Consider the following 25,385-nt stretch of genomic DNA (forward strand, 5'->3'; position numbering starts at 1 on the left):
GTCAGATAAGGTGATGTTAGGGAAATGAACCCTAAGATATGTATTCAAATGTTCTTTTTCTTTTATACGATTGTTTCTAACACATTTATATGATTATTTCTTTGTTGCTTTGTATGTCCCTCCCCCACAGTATAACCCCTGCTTTCACTGTATTTGATGTCGGTATAATTTGTGGAGGGGAAGGGGGAAAACAAGTCGTTTAAATAGGGATACAGGTGGACCCGTTGCAACAATGAGAAGTACAAGTCATTATGTCGATGACGAACTTTAGAACTTTGGTGGGGGGGTGGGGAGGATTGGGGGGGCGGGAGGAGGATGGGAAGGGATGGGAAGGGGAAACAAAGGAGGAGGCTACAGTGTTTGATAAGAAATGTACTCATTATCTTGCCCATGTAATTGTAACCCCTCTGTACAGTATTTTCACAATAAAAAAATAAAAATTAAAAAATAAATAAAATTACGTTATCTGATGAAAAAAGTTTATAATTAATAAATTCTTCTATTTTACTATTTTCTAATATTTGAAACTGGAATATTGAATTAATCAGAAAATGCCTTTTTATAGAGAACACTGCATTTAATTTATACTGCACATTATTAGTGTATATGTCCATCTTGAGAATCAGCAGCAAAACCATTTGTAATGTATTGGAAATAATATATTTTTATTTTTTTATTGTGAGAATATCGTACAGAGGAGTTACAATTACATGGGCAACATTACGAATACATTTCTTATCAAACATTGTTGCCTCCTCTTTGTTTCCACTTCCCATCCCTTCCCATACTCCCCCTTCTCCCCAGCTGGTCTCCCCGCCCCCAACAAAGTTGTAAAGTTCATTTTTCGACATAACGACTTGTACATCTCATTGTTGCAATGGGTCCACCTGTATCCCTAGTTAAACGATTTGTTTTTTCCCTTCCCCTCCACAAATTATACCAACGTTAAATACAGTGAAAGCATGGGTTATACCATGGGAGAGGGACATACAAAGCAACATAGAAATCATCTTATAACTATGTTAGAAAGAATTTCATGAAAGGAAAAAAATAACAAAAAAATTTTGGATACTTATCTTGGGGTTCATTCCCCTAACATCAAAAGACTCTATATAGAGCTCCCCTATGACGCAGCAATCCCACTTTTGGGCATTTACTCAAATGACCACAAACAAGACCATACTAAAGCTACCAGCACAACTATGCTTATTGTAGCATTATTTACCATAGCTAAGATACGGAAGCAACCCAGATACTCCTCAGTAGATGAATGGATCAAGAAAATGTGATATATATACACAATGGAATTTCATGCCTCTATCAGAAGAATGACATTGCTCCATTTGTTAGGAAATGGAAAGACTTGGAAAAAATTATATTAAGTGAAGTAAGCCAGACCCAAAGAAACATAGGTCCCATGGTTTCCCTTATTTGCAATAACTAGTATATGTGTGAGTCAAGCAGAAAAGTCAGATAAGTTGATGGAAATAATTTTTTAATCAAAGGTACTATAAAATTTCTTAGAAGTTTTTCATGATGAGGAGGGAGATATCTCATATACTGCTTAAAAATTAGGAACTCTAATTTTTCCAGTTTAAGGACTCAGATACACACTATAATTATTTTGAGACTAGAAGTCTCAATATGATATAATATGCCTATTATTTAATAATTTATGATTTATTTACTATTTGACCATTTTCAATGTCTTTCATCACTATGAAGGATTTTGGTAGTTTATGATAATATCAATTATTGAGAATAGAAGAAAATGCTTGAAACAACTATTTATAATTTTTTTATTTTCTCATACATGTAAGCAAGAATACTGTAGTCTATAATTTGTTCCATTTTGTTATTTTGAAGTATAAGCAATAAAATGGGAGCACATGTGTTAACCCACTATTAAAAAGCATCTTTGAGTAAACCAAATGACTGGCTGCAGTTTTCAGAGAAAAGCACAACCTTAAAAAGTTAGTCCTATGCTTCTGCTTTCTAGTGTTGAAAGAAAATCTGAATATCGTAGCACTTGGAAAAATGTTATACATTTGTTTCCCCCCAAATTCTAATACTTTAATATGTTTTGATCATTGATTTCAGAGGCTAATTCTTAGGAGAGGTATATGTTTTTGGCAGTGGGAAAATGGCTAACAGAGGGATTTGTTTTTGAAGTATGGTCTCCCTATGAAGCCAAGGCTGGCCTAATACTGTTTGTCTTGTTCACAATGGTATGGAACTTGCAATCCTTCTGCTTTAGACTCCCAAGTACTAGAATTATAGACATGTACCACCACACCTGACTAGTTTAGGGGATTTGAATCTATCCTTACATAAATATAGCACCAAAAATTGTAAATAAACAAAGAGAATTAATATTCAAATTATGTTTGAAATAGATTATACAATATAATAAAGGCAAGTAAATTTAATGTATTATATAGATTATTTTTAAAAATTATAACCAGTATGACATGAGTTATTTAGTTTTTAATATAATATCTCCAATGAAGTTATCATATTCTTCTTTGAACCTCAATACATAATCCTATATATCCTGTATATAGTGGCAATTCTGGGGCCTGTGTGGTGTCCCTGAACTTCTTCCTCAAAGCTGGCATTCTACCACTTGAGGCACTGCTTTTTTGGTGGTTACTTGGAGATAAGAGATGCATGAACTTTCCTGCCTGGGCTGTCCTTGAATTATGCTCCTCAGATCTCAGCCTCCTGAGTAGCTAGGATTACAGACATGAGCCACCACACTAACAGCTATGATTTTTTTTAAATTTTTAATAAGTTTTTTATTGTGAAAATACTGTACAGAGGGATAAAAAAAGTTTTTTTTATCAAGCATTGTTGCCTCCTCCTTTGTTTTTCCCCTACCATCCCTGCCCTCCTATCTCCACGACTACACTCTCCCCTCTTCTCCCCCCAAATTGTAAAGTTCATTTTTCAGCATAGCATTTTGTACCTCTCATTGTTGCAACGGGTCCACCTGTATCCCTATCTAAGCAATTTGTTTTTTTCCCTCTCCTCCCCAAATTATACCAACATCAAATACAGTGAAAACAGGGGTTATAACAGCCATGATTTTAATGGTATCTTTCATCTACTATTACAGCAGGATTTTTTTTGGTTATTCTACTTTATCAGTGATAAAGTAAGCAATCTAATTCAAGGGGGATTGTACATTCATGTTTGCATTTATTTAATACCTTCACTCATATTAACTCACAAAGGAATATGTATCTTTCTTGAATGAATGTACATTATCATACAAGAAGAACTGTACTACTGTGAGATTCCAGAAGACAGCATATTTAATAATATGCTCATTTTCTAGATATTTACTTTTGCAATGCTAAATATGGAACTGAAGACTTTGTGTATGCTAGACAAGAGCTTAACCACTACTAGCCAAATCTCTACCAGGAAATTATTGGGTTAATTACCTTTCCACATTTCATACTACCTGTGAAAGATATGTTTTCTGTTTCCTGGAAGTATAATTTGAAATTATACTTTATGCATAAAGCTCTGGCTATGTATTAGTAACACTGCATGGTTTCTTTTTATTTCAGTACTATAATTTGGGCAGTCAGTAGATGTTTTGAATGTCATTGCTATTAAAATTAGTTGTTGCCTTTTCATATAAAAGAAAATCTTATTTGTGTTTTAATATTATTTCAAATATTTATATTAAATGTCTTCCCATTTTATAATATGTATACTTTGAGCTGTAGAACAAGGATAAATGAATGTTTTAAATTGTATTTTTTCTGATTTTAATAACATTTTATAATATGATTTCATAATTTTATAAATGATCCAGGAAAATATAAAACAATATTTTGTGGATATCCAAATTTTGTTGCAGTATAATTGACACCAATTATTTTTCTATTTCAGAATAACTCTGGTAGAATCCACAACTCTTATCCATTTGCCGTCACAATTAACTGATCCTGGACGAATAATTAAGCATAGGTAAATGCCTAAATATTTTGTACACATAGTATATGAGAAAAGCTTGTAAGAATTAGTGCTTCTGGAAACTTGTTTTATATATATATATAGAGAGAGAGAGAAAGAAAGTAAGAGAAGTAGATAGATGATAGGTAGAATAACACAATAGTTTTCATTTATTTGAAATGCTTAATTTATATTATTTACATGCTTAGAGAAATATGTGCTTAAGTGTTAGTAGGTTCATGCACATGAATTTTTTTTATTATTGTAAGGGGATAAAATTCTACAATTCAGGTTATGAGTTCATTGCTTCTTGGTCAATTTCACGCCTTCCTTCATTCTTTCCCATTTTTTTCCTTCCATCTCTACCCTCAAGTTATATAGTTCATTTTTTATATCATGTACATTGAATATAATAACTACATTTGCTCATCTTTCCATTCTGGTGCCCTCTCCCACTTTTATCATCCCCCACGTTTCCACTTCCCAGTATTTGTTTTGATGAACAATACCATAGTTGTTCAGAAAAGTTGTGCCTTTGGATTCCTCCCCTAAATATACCCACCTTTTATCAGTTTGTGTATAAATGCGTTGAGCCCTTGTATGTTAGCATGCATAGTTGTATTTTATCTAGCCTCTATACATGAGTGAAACATGAGCCTGGCTTACTTCACTTTACATAAGTTCTTTGTCTAGCCATTTTCCTGCAAATGACATAGTATTATTCTTTTTAATGGTTGAGTAAAATTCCATTGCATATGTACTGCACAAGAAGTTCCTATAAATATATCATTGATGAAAATGTAAATTCTCTTTATTCATAGTGGTTATGATCAGTAAAAATGTCACAAGGTCTTGGTTTGAATAGTGAATCCCTTATCCTAAAAGCATTATGTTTGTGTGGACATGAGTAGACAGCCAGACAGATAGATGTGTGTATGAACAGATTATTAACATCAGTCCTAAAACAAATCATTCTGTTAGAATGTATTATTTTATGAAAAAATAATGGGGTGAAAAAATGTAAAGTGATTTATGTGAGTCTTGGCCCATGAAACAGATACCAAAGACAGAGATCAAACCCGATCCACTTGACCTGAGGGGTTTACCTCAGCAGGGAACTAGACAAATCAGTGACTAGAATTTTCCATTCATCTGTTTAGTCCCTTGAATATTGACAAATTACCCTAAGTATTTACACTGGAGATACAAATAGACCTTATCAAGTTGGTAAATTTGGAAACAAAGATTATGGATGAAGCTCAACTATTTCTCTTATTCCATGAGTTGTGTATTTAGAATAAAAATAACTTTTACTTTATCAAGTCTATATTTAACTTAAAAATAAACTGACTTCTGATCAAACAAGTTTTAAAAGATTTGTTTATAATTCTTATTCATTTAAAACTATGAATTAGCCATTTAAAAATTATAATTTGAAACTATTTCAAAGTTCAAAGAAAGGAAGGAAAAAGATGATGTCGGTCTCTACTAGTGAAAAACATGAATATTTTTATTATTACTATTATATTTTTGTACTTTATTAATTTATTCATTTTTATATGATACTCAGTAGTGTCAATGTCATATTTTAAATGCAAAAAACAAAATCAGGAGAAAATTTAGTAATTTTGATTGCATACAAATCCCAATGTCAAAGTCATCAGAAACCATCATTACTCTTGTGCTGATCCTGCTGTGATTAAAATGAATATGATTCATTTTCTGAAAGAGTATTACATTTATGTTAATGTTTGGGAAATTTTAAGTATTTTATCTATTATAAAATGTTTGATTTCTTCAGTGATTGCTCTGTGAAAGAATTGGTGGGTTCTGAAAGAACTGGAACCTGTCAGTGAAGCAATTGCTTGAGGCTTTAATTTGCTACAGTATACCACCAAAACTCCACTCCAAGATATTAAAACTGTTAGTGTCCCCTTTACTTTTTAAAACAGAAGAAAATGTGAAAATAATAAGCAGAAAAGAGAATTTTGTCAAGGAAAAGGTTCTAGAAACTCTTTTGATGAGAGTGTTTGTTTAGTCTTAAACCGAGAGCTCTTAATTTTTGAGTTTCTACTTTACTGTCAAAATGTACAAATATCATAATAATAAGTACATTTTGACAGTATTTTAAGGTAAAAATTGAATTTTTATCTCTATTTTATAAAAAATAGTGTTGGAAATTTGAAATATTTTTGTAGTTTTGTAATTTTGAATTTTTAAAATAACATAAATATCATCATATTTGAAGGTCAGGTGCTGGTAGCTCACACTCACAATCTTAGCTACATAGAAAGCTGAGATCTGAGGATCAAGATTTGAAGCCAACCCAGGCAGAAAAGTCTATTCACAATTAGCAGTCAAAAAAACTAGACTAGAGGCCTAACTCAAGTGGTGGAATGGTCAGTCATGTGCAAAACTCTGAGTAACAGCAAAAAGCCTTCAACTCAAGAACTGGTACTTGCTTGCAAACATATGCATACACAGACACAGACACAGATGCACAACACACATGAACTTGAAACATTTATTTTTAACATGCCAAATTGTAGACAGACATCTTTTTCATGATTCTGTAAGATTTAATTCAGTCAGTTGTTTTGAGTTTTTTGGTGAGTACTGTTGATATCACTTTCTTCTTTTCTGTGACAGTGGTTGTATGAGTGGCAATGCATATGATATCCATAGGGGCTATTCCCATTCTGGAAATGGCTTCAAAACCTGTGAGTACTCCAAGTTAAACTTTGTACTTGTTCCTGACTTATTTTAATGAGAAAAACATAATATAAAATGGTAAGTCTTGGGGATGGTTGGTTGGACAGGAGGCTGCAGTATTGCCCTCCTTCAGAAGACTCTGATGATACCTTCCCCTTCACCCCACTGAAAGTGTCCTCCAACCTACAGGGGATGTGATTTCTCTCTTCAAATCCTACTTAAATCTATTTAAATCCCAACTATCAATAGTTTTCAATTTTAAAGGAAGACATGTTTACTTTTTTATGAAATAACTGTAGGTCTAGACAAGATGGTAGAATGTCAGATAGGAAAATAAATAAAAGCTAAAAGACAGCCTAGAATGTCCTGGTATCAAACAAATGAATTCAGTTATAGTTATTTTCTCTTGAATTGCTGGGAAAACTGAGGTCAGGTAGATAGCTACCTCAAGGTCTCTCCTAAAGTTGCTGTCAGCTTGAGTCATGTCACATGGTCTGGTAGTTAATTCTACCTCTTCCTTGGGATTTCAGCTGGGAGCCTTTTCATGTGACTAGGATTCTTATAGCACAGCTGTATTCTAAAGCACCTGAAGAGAATTGATACTTTAATTCAGTAACATTTTCAGATTTGATATCAGAAATCACATCCCTGCTGTTCTGCTGCATTCCACAACACTAGTTGTTAGGATGAAGTCACTCAGCTGGCCTGCCCTACTACTATACTCAAGGCCATATCAAAAATGTATTCATGTGTTCCACGTGTATATATATATATATATATAAATGTATCGATTTGTGTATACTAAACAGTAGTAATGAATATGAAAAGCAGTCATTTTCAGTTCAAATTATCTGTTATATTTTGTAATTAGACAATTACAGAGTCCACAAAATTTTGGAGATTTATGGGCAAGTCTTCTAATAAGTATACATAATTTAAACAATAGTGACATTCTCTTTCTAACAAAATGCTTTGTTAAGGAATCTTTAATAGAAGGTAATATTGCACATTTTTGTTATACAAAGCTTGGAGGGGCATACTTTTGTTTTACACTTTTATGTTTCTTTGCCTTCAACATTTTTATAGATCCCCAAATGTTAATCACTAGTGGAAATAGCCCCTTTGAATAGTATTTATTACATACCAAATATCTGTGTCTTATTTTGATAGCTATTAACTCCACTTATATACGAGAATTCTTCTGCTCATATAATAGCGTACATTTGGAAGGGAAAGGATCTTCAACCTTTGAGCTATACTACGTTCCCTTTAACATGCACATACGTTACTGCGCTATCATCTTAAGTAATAAAGAGGTAAGACCGAATCTGGATCTGCACTTCCATACTGGGGTACTTCCTAAAAGCATTACAGGCTACTTGAAAAGAGCTGGAGACTATAAAATGTATGTAATTTTAGTCCTCACATTGGATGGCAAAGACTTTACTATCAGGAATATCAAGAGTACCACTGATAATGTGTAAATTTTGTTACGGCTGAATAGTTATTATTCGTTGTCAGTAGTTTGATCAAATGTTTCAAAATCTCTTTTTAAAATTAACTGTAGTATAACTTTAGAAAAAAATGGAATGAATGGTCAATATTACAGTGGATAGGTTGATTTTATTCTTTGAAATAGGCTATTAGAATATATTAGCATTAATTTAATCTAAATAAATAAAAATAAAATTACACATATTGATGTATCTTTATTTAGTTTTGTCCTTATCAGAAAAAAACATTAAGATAAATAACAAATTTGGAATTATCTTCCTGTTGGGAAGTAATGCCCTAGTTTAAAAGAGTGCATTAAGTTACAATTGCTCATTGGAAAAGCATCTATTAATTTACATATTTCATCAAAATGCAATTACATGCTTAACTAGAAATCAAATATCCAGCCCACCTAGTTAGCTCCTGCTCTTAGTAAATATGTGAAGATTTCTTTGTAAGTAAGACCTACCTGTTCAGAACTGTCAAGTAGTAAGGCCACTTCCATGTATAAACAAAAACATTTTTATTTGTTTTTGTGAATTTAACCTTTACATTGCAGGCATAGAATTTTTTGTAGGTTTTAATCTCTCTTCATTGTTGCCGTTAGCTCGTTTATCTGACTTAATTTATTTCTTACATTATTCTGTAAGAACATCATTTTCAAATGACAATGATTGTTCTTACAGGTCAAGTTAACATTAGAATTATGGCAAAGCCATATAGTCACTTACAATGATTGATTATTATTCTTTAGTATATGTAATTTAAAATTCTAACATTTTAGACATTTTGCTTATCTCCTATTTGCCTGTGTAACCATAAAAGTAATGTATCACTCAACTATTTGAAACAAATTAGTTATAAAAACTAGTAATACTTGAAACCAAGATAATATAATAAACAGAGGTTAAGGCTTATGAAAACAATGAAGATATTTCTGCCTAGGTCAGTGCTTTTATGTCTCTTTTACTTTTATTAAAATTGAGTTTATTTGTATTTGGAAGACATCCATAACTTAGCCAAGATTACCCAGCTAATTAATAAAAGAGCCAAGATCCAAACTTTCCTGAAAGTCAGTGTTGTGTCCCCCTTTCCCAGTAATTAACAGCTGGTCTTCTGTAAAGTTGCATGTAACTGCTATTTTGAGGACTACATGTAACAGAATACAGAAGAGAAATAAATATCTTCTATGAGGATTTCTTAGAATTGCAAATGGAATTTGGCATTTTTCTAAAAAATACAGTAGAATTTCAGCTAAGTATGCCAACTGAAGATATGTAATCAAGAGCAGATGTAACTTGCACATGTAACTATTAGAACAAGGGACAACTTTCTGTTAAGTGTCAGATAATTTCCTTTTTCTTTTTTTTTTGTCTTTTCGTTTTTGGTACTGGGGATTGAACCCAGGACGTTGCGCTTGCTAGGCAAGCGCTTTGCCACTGAGCTACATCCCAGCCCAATTTTCTTTTTCTTAACACAGTATCTAGATTTGGGATTTCTATACCTAAGTCTTTTTTGGAGTATTAATGTTCTTTGCCTGGACTAATTTTATTCCAAGAGACATGGAAGGAAGTAATGACACTACATTGGATTACAATTTTCTGAACTCCAATACATTTTCTGACTCCAATACATAATATTTTCAGTTATAGTATGTGTTTTCAAATAGAAATTTTACTTAAATACTAAATTTAATTTAAAATTATTTAAATAATTTAAATTAATACAATTTATTTTAATATCAAAATTAAATATTAAAATTATAATCAAAACATTTGAAATTAATTTAAATATTGAAAAAGAACAAATTCAACAAAATATTTTTGGGGGGGTCCAGTCGTGGGGCTTGAACTCTGGGCCTGGGCGCTGTCCCTTAGCTCTTCAGCTCAAGGCTAGCAGCTCTATCACTTGAGCCATAGTGCCACTTCCGACTTTTTTCTTTTTGCTTATGTGGTGCTGAGGAATCGAACCCAGGGCCTCAGGCATGCAAGGCAAGCACTCTACCACTGAACCACCTTCCCAGCCCAACAAAATAATTTTTGAAAGATAATATAAATAATTTTTAAAAGATAATATATGTGTATAAAATACAGGATTAAGCTGGTGGCTCATGCTTATAATATTTGCTATTCAGAAGGCTAAGTTCTCAGGATTGCAGCCCAAAGACAGCCAACACAGAAAAGTCTGGAGACTCTTATCTCCAATTAACCACCAAAAAACTGGAGGCAGAGCTATGACTTAAGAGGTAGAGTGCTAGCTTTGGGCAAAATCTCAAGAACAAGCCAGGTACCTGTGGCTCATTCCTATAATCCTAGGTGCTCAGGAGGCTGAGATCTAAGGATTGCAGTTCAAAGTGAGTCCAGGCAGGAAAGTTGGTGAGACTCTTATCTTCAATAAACTACTCAGAAAAAGCTCGAAGTGGTGCTGTGGTTCAAGTGGTAGAGCAGTAGCCTTAATCAAAATATTAAAGAACAGAACCTGGCCCAGAGTTCAACACCATGATGGGTAAAACCAAAACAACCACCACAAAAAAAACCCCTCAAGAACAGTGCTCACTCAGGTCCTGAGTTCAAGCCCCAGAACTGACACACACACACACACACCCATCCACACACACACACACACACACACACACAAATATATGTGTGTGTGTATATATATACATATATATGTATATATATACACAGTGTGTGTGTATATGTATATATATGTATATATATATACATATACACACACATATATATGGAGAGAGAATTAAATTTTCCTCATATTTTTTGTCTAGTGACTGGAACGCTGTTCATAATTTATCCTTGAGGGAAATATTCTGGCAAAAAGCAGTTTACTGGTCTTACATAAACTCTCGAGTCATTTTTGTTTTTATAGGATAGTCAAATAGTAGTTCTGGTTCCATTCAGGCACACTAGTTTCAGTGTGTAATTATAGTTACTCTATACTCATTGATATTAATTTTATATTTACTGTTATTTGAGTAAATCAACATATTTAGGTAAATAGGATGGGAAAATTACACATTAAAAGTGAACACATAATCTCTGTGTTAAAATAGTGAATTTGTTCTTCATTTGACTTACCACTGAAAACTTAATTTTATTTTGATCTCAGATTTCATGATTGTGTGTGTGTGTGTGTGTGTGTGTGTGTGTGTGTGTGTGTGTGTGTGTGCGTGCCAGTGCTGGGGCTTCAATCAGGCAGGTAATATTTGTTAACATTATAGGATACTGTAATTCCAGCTTCAAAGCTAGGTTTGTTTCATTTTGATTTTCAAGTAGTTGAATGTCTATCCAAATCCATTCTGATATACACTGTGGTAGAAGTATGATATACACTGTGGTAGAGGTATATTGAAGCTTTAATATCATACACCTATTTAGAGGCTATGTTTCTCAGAAAAGAAAGCATGAAAAGGACTTACAGGATAAATATTTCCCTTACAACATGTAGCATATATTATGGCCTCTTAAATTTCTGTATTATTGTATGCTTATATTTTAGATTGGAGAATTAATATACCTTGTAGAAGGAAAAGGTTTGATCCCCTTGCCATCCAGTTTTCTTCCAATGAAACCACCTGGTCCTATTGATTACAGTAGTTCTCCAGATGAAGGTATATACACATGTTTTATTTAATTTGCAATTTTAAAACAGATGATATTCTTTAAAGAATGGCATGAATTCTCAAAGAAAGTTCCTCCACTATATAACTAGATTTGGAAGCCCCCTTTAACTGTATTGTACTCTTATCTATAAAATGTATTTCTTTTTAAAATTTCCTTTTAAGACTAGATAAAGTTTGGAAATTGGCCTATAAAATATTGCTCAGCACAATATCCATTTCTCATGCAGTTAGGATATTACTATGTTCTGAATAATCCATATTGTTATATAACCTAGAATTCTACCTTGCTGTCTTAATTCTTGGTTATTATTCCTGAAACAAGTAAGCATTTAGATATAAGGTTGCTATTAAAAGCAAATGGCGTTTCTTGCCACTCATTGGTAGTTATCTTTTTTGTGTTTATTTCTGTTTCTCCAACATTTTCTTGAATACTTTTATTATCTTTAAGTAGTTGTACAAAGGAGTTGCTGTTCACCAAATTACTTATGAATACAGTGAATCATGATCAGTGTTACCCCTTTCAACATTCTCACCCAACTCTCCCAACTTATCCCTTCACTTACTTTTCTTAATTTTAGGTTGTGTATACATAATCCCCTTTAAAAATTGTTACTGTAAAGGAGATATACAGATGGGCTACAGTTACATAAGCCAGATAAAGAGTATATTTCTTTTGGAACAATGCCACCCCTTCTCTTGCTTCTCTCCCAGGTTTTCCCTTCCGTCCCTTCTCCTCCACAAGTTGTAGAGTTTATTTTTCAACATAGTATCTAGTGAGTATCACTACTGCATTCATTCATCCTGTATACCTCCATTTCTATGCCCCCCTTTCCATCTCCAAAACAGATAAACTTATAAACAAGACAAAAGTTACAGAAAATAAAAACAAAGAAAAAAACTCATTTCCATTTCCTGGAGTTCATTTTGATAAATATCATTTTATATGATCATATGTGCATAGCTATTGAGATTTTATGATCCTCTCCTTTAGTCTCACTATGTGATATTTTATTGAAGAATTAACCACCACATGAGTTATGATCCTCTCTTAAGAATATCCTCCTTTGGTTTCACTGTGTGATATTTTATTGAAGAATTCACCACACCCTTCTACTATGTTCTTAATACAGACAAAAGCACACAAAATACTTTTTGTAATAATGTTGATTAATTTTTTAAATGGAAGAGCCACTTGACCACCTCTGTTTGAATGTCAATAAAATATTTTAATTACAGAAGATTTACTCTTGAGACATTGAATAGGTAATAATAGAAATTTATCATCTGCTTATATTTATTCTGTTTAATAAATACAATAGCTGCATCTATATATTTCAGACTTCTTAGTCCTTCTTGGATAACAATGTCAATTATATTGTTTATGACTATTTTGCTTTCCCTAGAATATGCTGAGAGTAATATTCTGTATTTGAAATGTAAATCCAATGAAGTCCTAGATGTGAACCTTAAATTACCACTGACAAATGAAGCTAAGGAAAGGGCTTTGGCTTTTGCAGCAAGACAGCAGATGTCTACTCTTGAATACGAACGAAGAGTGATCACAGGCACGCTACAAAGCAGTAGTGTCCGTGTAGCCATCGCCCTCTTAGGACTGACCAAAGTTGAGGTAGGAATAATCACAGATGTTGTACTTCAATTAGTCATAAACATACGGTGCTATTATTACTGAATGATAACATTTTCACATAGAAGAATGAAATTCTTTTTCCCCAGAAAGTCACCTCATTAGTCTTTGTGAAATCTCATTAAATAATAACTTCTGAAACAATAATTTTGCATAATTTTACACAGTAGAAATCAGCATTTAAGTCACAGAAATCACAATTTTAGTTGGATATTACAATACTCTGAAGAATTTAAAGTAACACCAGTACCTAGGCACCATTCCAGAACAATTAAATTTATATTTCTACAAAAGAGATTTCTACAAGTTTTCCAGGATATTTTTGCTATACAATCCAAACAGAATCAAGTCTGCTGTCAGATTGACAGACTGAGAATCCAGACTCTAACACTGTCCAACAATATTGTTCTGGTTTAGTTACTTAAATTTCTTCATCTCCCATTTATCTTTTAATATAACAGTATAAATTTTGAAAATGAAATAATTATATAAAATGCTTATCGTCTATAACTACTATGTATAATTGTTCCATTTATGACTACTATTATGATTATTTTTACTACTATTACTACTACCACTACTACCACCACCACCACCACTACTACTACTACTACTACTACTACTGCTACTATAAACTCTATTATTATAGCTTGAAATAGGTACAATCTGTTCTCACTGAGCAGGGAAAGCATTTCCTTAAAAGGGAAAAGTGCTCATGTTGGTGTACTGACTTTCCAGTTTCTGTCACATATAATCTTCAGGATGGTCTACATGACTTTCATGGCTAGTTCATCTAGTTTACTAGTGTCAAGCCTTTGACTGGAAGCCAGTTTCATATAGAACCCCACCTCAGGCAGCATAGACCTCCTTTTCTCCAAATAGCTGAGGCATATTCTTCATCACTTTTGAACTTATTCTGCTATATTTATTTGAGAAACACAATGATGGTTCCTTTAATTACTACAGATCTCTGTTAAAATATTCTTGAAGGATGTTTTGCACTCTAATTTATGTACATTTTATATGAAGTTTTATGCTTGTTCTTTAAGGGTTATCTTCATATATATATATATATATCACAAAAATATTTGACTTATCACGAATTTTTCTTTTGTTAGGATACTACAATTAACACAGACTAATCACAGACTCCCACCAACTTATTTCAAAGATAAGCTAAATTTTTAAGTTCCAATTCATTTAAAATATTAAAGCCAGAAACTTTCATGTGCTCTTTTTAAATTTAATTTCACTGTCATTTTTGAATTTAATTTCATTTAATTCAAGGGGTTACAGCTATATATGTAAGGTAGTAAATTTTGTGTCAAACATTGGGGTGAGGTTTGTGTTCTGCCCTTGCAAAGGTTCTACCCTATGCTTCTACCCAGATCCATCTCAGATCTGTCCTCTCATCCATCCCTTTCTAAAGCCAAAACACATTTTTAGCACATAACTATTAGAAATAGAAGTAAGAGCTAGGACTGGTGTTTTTTCTCAGCCTGGGTTTGTAGATTCTAGGCGGTTCAGTAGAGGAACAACAATGTGGAGGGGCAACAATGTTTGATATGCTCTTAATTAAGATCTCTACTACATTTCCAAGAAGCTGATGATTCCCTTCAAAGAATCACAACTTACTTCTATTATAGAACAGTATATTTGAGAAGGTTTATATTTAACTGTTCAGTAAACAATAAAAATTTTCAATAAGCAGACATTTGAAACTTTCAGTACATCACCATGCTTTCTTTATCCTTTTTATATTTGTTTTTATATTTTTCCTCCTCCCCCCCAAATTTTACTTAAATACAGAATCATTGAGGGAGGTGGGTTTGGTCCATGACATTCTCTTTCTCCTTTTAGATTTCTTCCTAGAATCCAGTATACTTGCATTTATCATTGCATTTAACATGGGTTTTATAGGAGATTTACTTTTGCACTAGCCTATTTCTCTTGTCAGATTGTGAATACCTAGAGTAGAAAAAAATTTTCTTATGGTATTTTGTCTTTTCCTTTGACACCTTATGTATCCTGTCACTTTAAAAACTAGATTTAAAATATCACTTGTAACCTGCTTCATTTGTATTGTAGGACTAGGATTTATCTTCACTGTAATATTTTTAGAAGGACTGTTTTGTGTCTAGAGGAGTATATGCATGTAAAAGTTGTTATAGTCTACATTTAGTGAATAATGATTGAAAGAATAAAAAATATCAAACCTAAGCATAATACATCTGTAAAGTGGGAAGATTTAATTATTCTATATTTATAAATTCAACATTGGTGAACAGGGAATGCTCAGTTTTTATCTGTAATAAGAACAATATATGAACTGAGTGTGGTGTGTGGTGACTCATTCCTGTCATCCCAGCAATTGGAAATTTGTAGCAGGGGGATAGGGTGAAAACTTTTCTCAAAAAATAAGTAAATAAAAACAAAAAGATACAAGAAGGAAAAGAATTTTCAGTGCTATTCAATAGTAGAATGGTTCCTTCCGAGGTAATTAGTTAATTATACTGAAAACATTAGAATAGTTGATTGTTGACTATCTCTCAATAAAAGACTGTTGTTTCTGTGAAATGTGTTAATACTGCCCAGTACTAGTTACCTAACTGTCCAATACTAATTATCTATGTTTTTAAACAGGTAAACTAATCTTTTAATGTATTTTGCCTCAACTTATTAAGCACATAATGTTTAGCTCTGATTTGAAGGTAAAAGTACAGAGGACTATATTCAACTTTACCAATTATTTGCAGTGTCTTATGCTCTTCAATTTGTCAAAGCTGAAGAAGCCTAAGGCTATTCCGTATTTAGCACAACTAAGCCTTCCAGAATATTTTCATGTTCCTAGGATTATCTTCATACCACAGATCCCAGAAATACAACCTAGTAAACCAACTGAATTTCAGGAAACCAAGGCTATTACCATAAAAGGTAACCAGCAACATGTTAATTGGAATATCTGTCATTATTTATGTTAAGAAAGCAACCATGTGTATTTATGTGTTGTTTATCTTCTACATGAACCAAGTTCTTTATCACTTATATATTTTGCTCTTGGTCTCCTGTGCCTCTCTATTCTCTTGCCATGAGCAAGAAAACATTAGCCAGGGTTAATGCAAATACTGATACATTGATATTATCAAATACAAGTTATCAGATATAAAAAGATACTAAATATTATTTATTTAAAATTGTCTTTTTCATTTGAGTTCCTTTAAACACTAGACAACAACAAGAATGTAATTTTTTTCAGCAGAACTGTTCAAAGAATGTACCATAATTCCAGTGGTATGAATTACAAATGATATTTTGCATACATTTACTTTTATTAAAATTTTGTTTGTTCTGTGAATTTATAGTCATTGTGCAATGTTTCTAAGTCAGAAAGAGTGGTCACAACTTCTAAATTGAAGGAAAATCTGTTCTCTTTATCTTTCTAGGAAATGAGGATGACCAGAAGAAAATAACACATCTCCATGCAGGTAACAAGAGTTTAAAAATTAGGTCTTATCTACGGTAATAATAGACTATGTGGAAATATAGATGTCCTTTTAAAATATTCAAATATAAAAAACAAAAAAACCATGAAATCTATATCTAAAAATAATACATCATTGTGAAAAGAGTATTATTGGCAGAGGGAAGTCAGTAGGTAGGAGGAGAAGGAAGAAGATAGTGGTAGGAATGAATATTATAGAAGTTCAATGGGGTATTTTCATGCATATGGGCTATTTTCATACACAGATTTCAGCCTCCTGAATTAGGTAGAATTATAAGAGTGAAGGGTCAGTCCCAAGCTACCAGTATTATTTTCTAAGAGGTAAATTACTTTTGATATTTCTGAAAGGCAGAATTTTCCATTATTTTTGTAGGATGATATAGAGCACATAAATGGCTCTGTTTAGTCAGTTATCTAAAGATGAAGATCACAAGAATCATTTTAAGAACATAAAAGGTATATCAATGATATACATGCTTTTGAAATTTAACTATTAACTTACAACTGAAGATAGCATTGCATAATTTTACATAAAATTCTAAGTTTACCAACCTTTTGCAATTCTATTTATACCCATTCATACTTACCGTGAATTATTTATATAGTTGAAATATAGAAATCCTAAAATATAGAGGCTATGAGATCATTAATGGAACCTCAGCTGTACTGTAAATATATGTGAATGTATAACTGTGCCCAAATGTGATTGATATTTTGGGAGGCAAATTCAAATACTGTAAACAACCAATATATAAATTAGGTACATATAAAGATTTTTTAAACTGGAAAAATATTACTGTTGGACTCCATCTTAAGAAACATGTATTTCTTTTGCAATCTGCTCTCAATGTAGATAAGCAAAATTCCAGATAGCTTTTTCTTTGCCTCGGGGTAGAAGAAACAATGTTTATAATGCTACAAGTTTTCATATTTTTGGAATATAATTCTCTAAATTTCAACATCTCTCCCCTTACACAGTCTATGCCTTGTACTAAGATTTGCATTTTCTGTTCACTTCAGTGTCTTTCCTTCTACTTCTCATATAACAATGAGACACAATTGTGCTCCATATCACTGAAAAGAAATACTATAAGTCAAATAACTAAATATAACCAAATCAACATAAGACTACATATATTCTATTGTTATATTTTTAGTATGTTTTCAGTTTGGTGATAACTCTTTTATTTTATTAGGGTCCATAAGTTAAAAAAAACTATGAACTTTATAAAAAGTTTCTCATTCTATTAGGTCTCCAATGGTGAACATACATTCTGCAGTACTATATTTAGAGAGGCTTTTAATGAGGAATTTTGTAGCCATTTATCCTAGTTTAAGTCCTGGAGAACATGCTGTGCATTGGCTTGCTAGTTGCTCATTCAAATTAATTTGCACAGTTAGTAAATCAATCTGGAAAGAAAACCTTAAAATTAGCTATGGCCAAAACGTTTTTTTTAACATGACAATTAGAGAAAATATATGGTATCCTGAAATGAAAATACAAAACACAAAATTAATTGACTGTCAACAATATCTTCCTTCCTTCCCCATGGAGGGGTTAATTAAAAAGTGAAATTTTATTTTCAATTGTTTTCTTTGGGAAATTTTGCCTTCTTAAGCAAATTATATATGAAAAAGACAACTTTCTAGTTAAAATGTTGGCAAGCTAAGACTTCTTGATTAGCCTTCTCTTAATTTTCCATTAAATGATCCATGAAGACATACAGAAATTCAAAAATTAAACAGCAATGGAAAAGCAAGATAACAGCTAGCCATTTACATGAATCCTATGAGAAATTTTCACTAATTACTGAGCTGATGTGGCCAGATTGAAAAGCACATTTAATGGCCTCTTCAGGTTCCAGCCCAATTAAAACATACTTTGGTTGTAAAGAGAACTCTGCTTACATGATCTGCTTTTTCCTCAGGAACTTGTTATTTACACCTACTAAAAAGCCTCTTTGTTGCATATATCCTGTCATGCAGTAGGAGTTCAAAATTATTTTTCTAATGAGTGAATGTATGTGAACCACTTGAGCTAATCCGTCTTGTTTTGCATATTGTTCTGGTTTTCTGATAGTCCTATTCTATGGCATATTTTCTGGAAAAAAAAAACAAGCTTCTGGAGTTTAAACAATGGCAACTGCAGGAGAAAATGTAGAGGACCATTATCCTTTCAAGAATGTATAGAATCTTGGGGCTGGGAAGGTGGCTCAGTAGTAGAGCGCTTTCCTTGCATGCCTGAGGCCCTGGATTCGATTCCTCAGTACCGGAAGTGGCGCTGTGGCTCAAGTGGTAGAGCGCTAGCCTTGAGCCGAAGAGCTGAGGGACAGCGCCCAGGCCCAGAGTTCAAGCCCCACCACCGGACCCCCCCCCCCAAAAAAAAAAGAATGTATAGAATCTTGAACATCGATGTGTTGTGCTGGTGATGGTGGCAGTGGTGGGAACCACCCAAGGTGTATGCTTTTGATGAGAGTAGAGTTGGTTAATTAACGAGAATGAAGGCAGAATTACCAATAACTTTGGAGGTTAAAAAGTGTAGAATTTGGGCATCAATGCAAAGTTACAGATTAAGCTGTAATTTTACATGTAGCAATAATTTTACATGTAGTATAAATGTTGAAAACTTCAGGCAACCAAAAACTCTGTAGAATGCATAATTTCTACATAGGTTTAGGCATAAAAGAAACTTGTTGAATCCAATAAAATATGGGGACAAAGAACTAAAGATGTAGTAAAGAATGGAGGAAATGTAGTAAATGATGTATGTGATAAAGAAAGGCACAAAATGAAATATTAAAAATAAACATCAATATATTGCTACCATGTAATTGACAAAAGTCAATTAACTGAGAGTCAAAAAGTGGTAGTGAAATCATTTTTACTCTGACAAGGTAGCTGATGTGCAATTGTCATATTCATTTCTCTTCCATTACTCTCCCTTCTCCTCTTTTTATTCGCCACCAATCTCAACAAGCTTCATTGTTCTCATTTTGCCAAGTATAGTATTTTAATGATATTCACTTTCCTTCATTGTTTCCATTAGTCCACTCCATTCTCACTAGTACCCCATTCCTCTCAGGACCTGTTTTACATTCCTGTCATTCATTTTTTATTGTATGCTAATTTTTCAAAGAGATTCCCTGTGGTATTTCACACATTTATATACAGTATTTTAATCTGACTGACCCCTTCATTTACTCTCACTTTTCCCATCCCTACTACTCCCTACTATTCAGGAGCTTTCTGTGAGTTCCACTTTGTTATCTTCATTTACAGTTTAAGGAAGTGTATTTTGAGCCACTGGGAATGCAGTGAAGATAATAGAGTAATCATTAATCCTGCAGTGGTCCATTTCTTTGATATATATTCTGATATTAATCTGAAGGTCACCAGATGTTTTGGGCCCTGTAAATCTAAAGAAAAATTACTGCATTTCTTTTTCCTGGAGTAGCTGACTCCAGGACTTAATACCTTAATCATATGGGTGCAGCTTTTCTTTAAAATTCAGAATACTTGACAAGGGTAAAGGAAACCAAAGGCAAGTTTGAAAGAACAATTTGAAAAGGAACAAAGTATCTTATTATCAGCTTTATCACTAATCACAATAATTACAGATGAATTAAACTGTAACAACTGAATTTTTTCATTGCCAAGTAAAATGGTGCTTTATAGTATTTTTGATTGAATTTTAAAATACCCAAAAACTTATTCAGATATTTTCTAATAAAAATATGTGGAATAAGTTTCATTATTAGAATTTATAGATGTTTAAAGCAAATAACTAAAAAGGAAAAGCTTAAAAAATTTTCAACTTGGTTTCATCTGGTCACATATTCTGAAAATATATAAAAGGAGAAATAAATTTTCATTTATACTGGAAGATTTATATGACTCTCTCAATATTTGATCAATATCAAAGATAGGCAATTAATAAGGCCATACTATATTTGAACAGCACATATAATAAGATTATACTTTTCTATACCTAGTAAACTGAACTTGGCTTTTAGAGAAATAATTGATAATCCTTGCAGTTTATTTGTTATAGCACTTAGATATCTCCTTGTAGTCTTTTTTGCCCACATGCTTTAAGATATCAGGAAGAATAAATAGTGAGTACTTCTCAGTAAAATCAGACAGGAAACTGGATATCCATTTTCCTTGCAGATATTTACATACTTCATAGGAAAGGAATTCCATGCTCTCAATCATTTGGAGTATGACAGTTTGAAAAGGTTGTCTACACAGTATTCTATCTGGATTTCAAATACTTTGTTTCCATTCACACATTCCTAATTCCCTCCTTATTTTTATTGCCCTTCCTTCTTCCATTCTTCTTTTTGCCTTTTAACTTTCTTCCCTCCCTCTTTCCCATCAGTCTTCCTTTTCATCCTTAAATATTATAATACTTTAGACATTTCTGGAGATAATCTCTTCCATGTTTGATAAGTTTACAAATAATCATGGAAAATTAAGCAGAAAAATGGATTTGTTAGTCAAGTTGTATGCTCTAATTAATTTAGATTTTTAGCAATCCTTTTATTCTCAATAGCTTTAATTTGTCTGTAGAGAGACCACAGGAGTCAATGTCAGCTTGGAACTTTCTCTTACTTCAACCAGATCAGTACTAGCTTCTTCTGTTTTGCATGTTAAGATTCTCTCTTAGATATTGTTTGTAGTATTACCAAAAGAAAAAAATCTATTCGTTTAATTTAAACAGCTAAGAACTTGATTTCAGAAAAAAAAAAGACTTTCTGTTTTTTAAACTAGCAACACGCTTTTTAATTACTAGTTGATTTTGTCATTTTTACAGCAGCAAATATTTTACAGAAAAGCTTTCCTTTGCTAAGGCATGGCAAGCTGTTATAGTAAAAGTTTAAATGGATTACCTCTGCCTGTATATATTTTTCTGTAATCTCCCCTCCTTCACTGACTCTAGGTTTGGCTATGTAATGTGAAGGAAGCACATATTTGATAATAATTTTACATTAAAGTATTTCTTATTTTGTTACTTGTATATTTTGATACTAATATGAAAAAGAATGAGTGCATCTCAGAAGATTAGGGATCCTATGGGACAGAATTCCAAGCCAAAATTTCAAACCACAGCCTTTGGCAAGGTTCCCAAATGAATCCAGGTTATGGAATCATGAAAAAATAAGTGATTATTGCTACAAACACTAACATTGGGGGGTGATTATGCAATAATAGCTGGCCAATACACCCGTATAAACTTATTGTGTCAACCAGACTCACTCTAAGATCTGTATATCATTTTTTTCATTAATTATTTGAGGAATTATGAATCACACAGATTCTTTCAATGACCACAGTTACCTATAATTTCATTTCATTCAAGAGTTATTTTATTTTACTTTGATTCAGTAACTATAATCTGGTGGATTTATTTGTATTTGGTTGTCTTTAGTTACAATAGAATACTAACAACTTCTACAGTTGTGAAAACTACCTGAAAAGAAAATGCAGCAAGGTGTGGACAATGCTAGAGCTTCTGCCTAATTTATATGAGGCACTGGTTTCAATCCCCAGCACTGAAGAAGGAAAAACTTCCTTGTTTCTTTAGGCCATTTTACAAGCCTGGCTTTAACTATACATTATAGTCCATCCAAATTATACGACCTAGAGTAATTTAGTTAACCTCTTTGAACAGGTTACTTGTAAATGTTTAACCTTTCAAGGTGGATGTGGGCATAAAATTGGAATATTGGAAAGTACTCATCTAGTTAGGTGCTCAATCAGTGTTGATTGCTCCTATTAATTCCCATCTCTCCCATCTGGCTCTCTCATTGACAAAAAGGAAAATAAAATGGAAAAGAGAAGCAAAGACACCAGGAGAAGTATATCTAAGTAGGATAGGAATGAAAGAGCAGGTCAAAATTGTCCCCAACTTTAGTAATTTTTCAGAGCTCATAAGTACCAACAGAAGCCCACATCTAAATTTTATAAGCTTCAAATAAACTCACCCACCTTAAAATAGAATACATTTTATTATTACCCCTTGACAAGTAGAATTTATGCTAACCTGGAAGATCATAATTTAATTTAGATTTCTTGGACTTACCAGAGTTACAAAATGACAACACAGAGTAGATGGATTTCTTCCCTTCTTCAACTGTAACATGAACTGTAATCATTTTCATTTTAAGAATGTGTACTATTCAGCTTGTACACAAATCTTACTTCACACCTTTTTTCCAATAGACACCAATTAATTACCCTATAATTCAAATCATTTTCTAGTTATGTCGACCTGGGATATAATGGGTCTAGGAGTTACATGAGCTTATACCATCGAGCCTATGTACTCCTTTTACAGGCAGGTGTAATGCCCACAGAGATTTAGAGTAAGAAGCTGGAAATCATGTAGCCCAAAGGAAACTCTCTTTTCTACACTTACCAGTATTTATAAACAATAGCAGACCCTGAGAGCAGGTCATAAGAGCAAATAGTTTAAAATGTAATCTTGGGGAGACGTAGGTAGGAGAATGAGACACTACAAAGAGAAACTATCTGGGGTAGTACATGGATTATATTGAAGAATTGGAAAAGACTGAGTGATCTCCTTATAAGAAAATGATGGCCTGATAACACAATATAACCAGTAAATCTTCCAATTTCTAAGGTTGGAAATGGTTAATATCTAAGGGGATATAGATATTTGCAGGTAAATGTTATAATCTGGAAGTAATTTGTAGTACTTGTCATACATACATATCTTACATGCTTCAAATGCATTATGTTGTATATTTAAGACAAATAGGTATCATATCTATCTATCTATATATCTATCTATCTATATGTCAGTGCTAGGTTTTGAACTCAGGACCTCACATTCTCAATTGGACTTTTTTGCCTAAGATTGGCACTCTGACACTGGAATCAGATTCCTACTCCCAGGTTTCTGTTGTTTACTTAGGGATCAGAGTCTCATACTTTTTTTGCCCAGGCTGGCCTGGAACCACAATCCTTAGATCTCAGGCTTTTGAGAAGCTAGGATTACAGGCATATGAGCCAAGAGTGCTACAAGATAGATATCATTTTATCAATAAGTTTTCAAAAGGAAAACCATCATTTTCTTGAATTCCAATTTTATGATGGCGTTCCTTTTGGATTTATAAAGGAGAAGGGCTCACCCTGTAGTCCTTAGGAATTTTACCCATTAACACTTCATCAGTTGGAAAATATATAATTAAGAATGTCATTGGCATTCACTTTCAGACTCACTGATCATTAGGAAATGAACATCTCTGTATTCCAGCCAAGTTGAAAATTATATTGATTGCTATGTGAATAGAGCACTCCTTTGTCATAGACATGTGGCAGAACATAATGCTTACTAAATCCTCTGTATAACCACTTAATTTATTAGCCTTTTTTGGTTAGATAAAGCCATGTACTTGGGTTTGGCCAATTAAGTGAAATACATGTTAATTTTAGACTGGACACTGAAAAATCCTTGAACAATCTTCCAAACATTCCTTTTTTCCTGACTTTTCTGCCAACATGGAGTGATTTCCCAGATAATATAGCAGCAACATGCTAGTAGTACCATTCAAAGAATGAGGTCCTTAATGACTTTAGGAAGTACACATTCCTCCAATCCATGTAAGATAGGTACTCTTAATTTGAATTCTGGGCCTGGGCACTGTCCCTCAGCTCTTCAGCTCAAGGCTAATGCTCTACCACTTGAGCCACAGTGCCACTCCTGGCTTTTTCTGTTTATGTGTTGCTGAGGAATCGAACCCAGGGTCTCATGCAAGCGATGCAAGTACTCTAACACTGGGCCACCTTCCCAGCCCTGTACTCTTAATTTTTAAATAAATTTGAATGATACACCCTGGAGATTTAACTTATTATATTACCTCAGTTGAATGTTGATTTATCTAAATTATACAATAAAATTTAGTGCTGTAATACTAAATATTGTTTGACAAAATGAATTTTTAAGAATTATGACATTGACTTACTTCACTTAATATAATTTTTTCCAAGTCTTTCCATTTCCTAACTAATGGAGCAATGTCATTCTTTCTGATGGAGGCATAGAATCCCATTGTGTATATATACCACATTTTCTTGATCCATGAAGTAAGCCAAGCCCAAAGAAACATAGGCCCCATGGTTTCCCTTATTTGCAATATCTAGTATATGTATGAGTCAAGCATAAAAGGTCAGATAAGGTGATGTTAGGAAAATGAACCCTAAAATATGTATTTAAATGTTTTTTTTCTTTCATGCATTTATTTCTAACGCATTTATAAGATTATTTCTTTGTTGCTTTGTATGTCCCTCCCCCACAGTATAACCCCTGCTTTCACTGTATTTGATGTCGACAGAATTTGTGGAGGGGAAGGGGAAAAACAAGTTGTTTAAATAAGGATACAGGTGGACCCGTTGCAACA

At 32.9% G+C, this 25,385-nt stretch overlaps 1 protein-coding gene across 1 annotated transcript in view; it reads left to right on the plus strand.

Moving 5' to 3' along the window:
* Positions 1-25,385, plus strand: part of LOC105993453 — a 147,459-nt gene that overhangs the window by 86,588 nt on the left and 35,486 nt on the right. Inside the window, 7 exon segments of the mRNA XM_013026725.1 lie at positions 3,907-3,984; positions 6,619-6,689; positions 7,852-7,997; positions 11,689-11,812; positions 13,216-13,439; positions 16,214-16,346; positions 21,793-21,816. Coding sequence (XP_012882179.1) covers positions 3,907-3,984; positions 6,619-6,689; positions 7,852-7,997; positions 11,689-11,812; positions 13,216-13,439; positions 16,214-16,346; positions 21,793-21,816 — 800 coding nt within the window.

Source organism: Dipodomys ordii, unplaced genomic scaffold (assembly GCF_000151885.1).
Source record: "Dipodomys ordii isolate 6190 unplaced genomic scaffold, Dord_2.0 Scaffold96, whole genome shotgun sequence".
NCBI classification, from domain to species: domain Eukaryota; kingdom Metazoa; phylum Chordata; class Mammalia; order Rodentia; family Heteromyidae; genus Dipodomys; species Dipodomys ordii.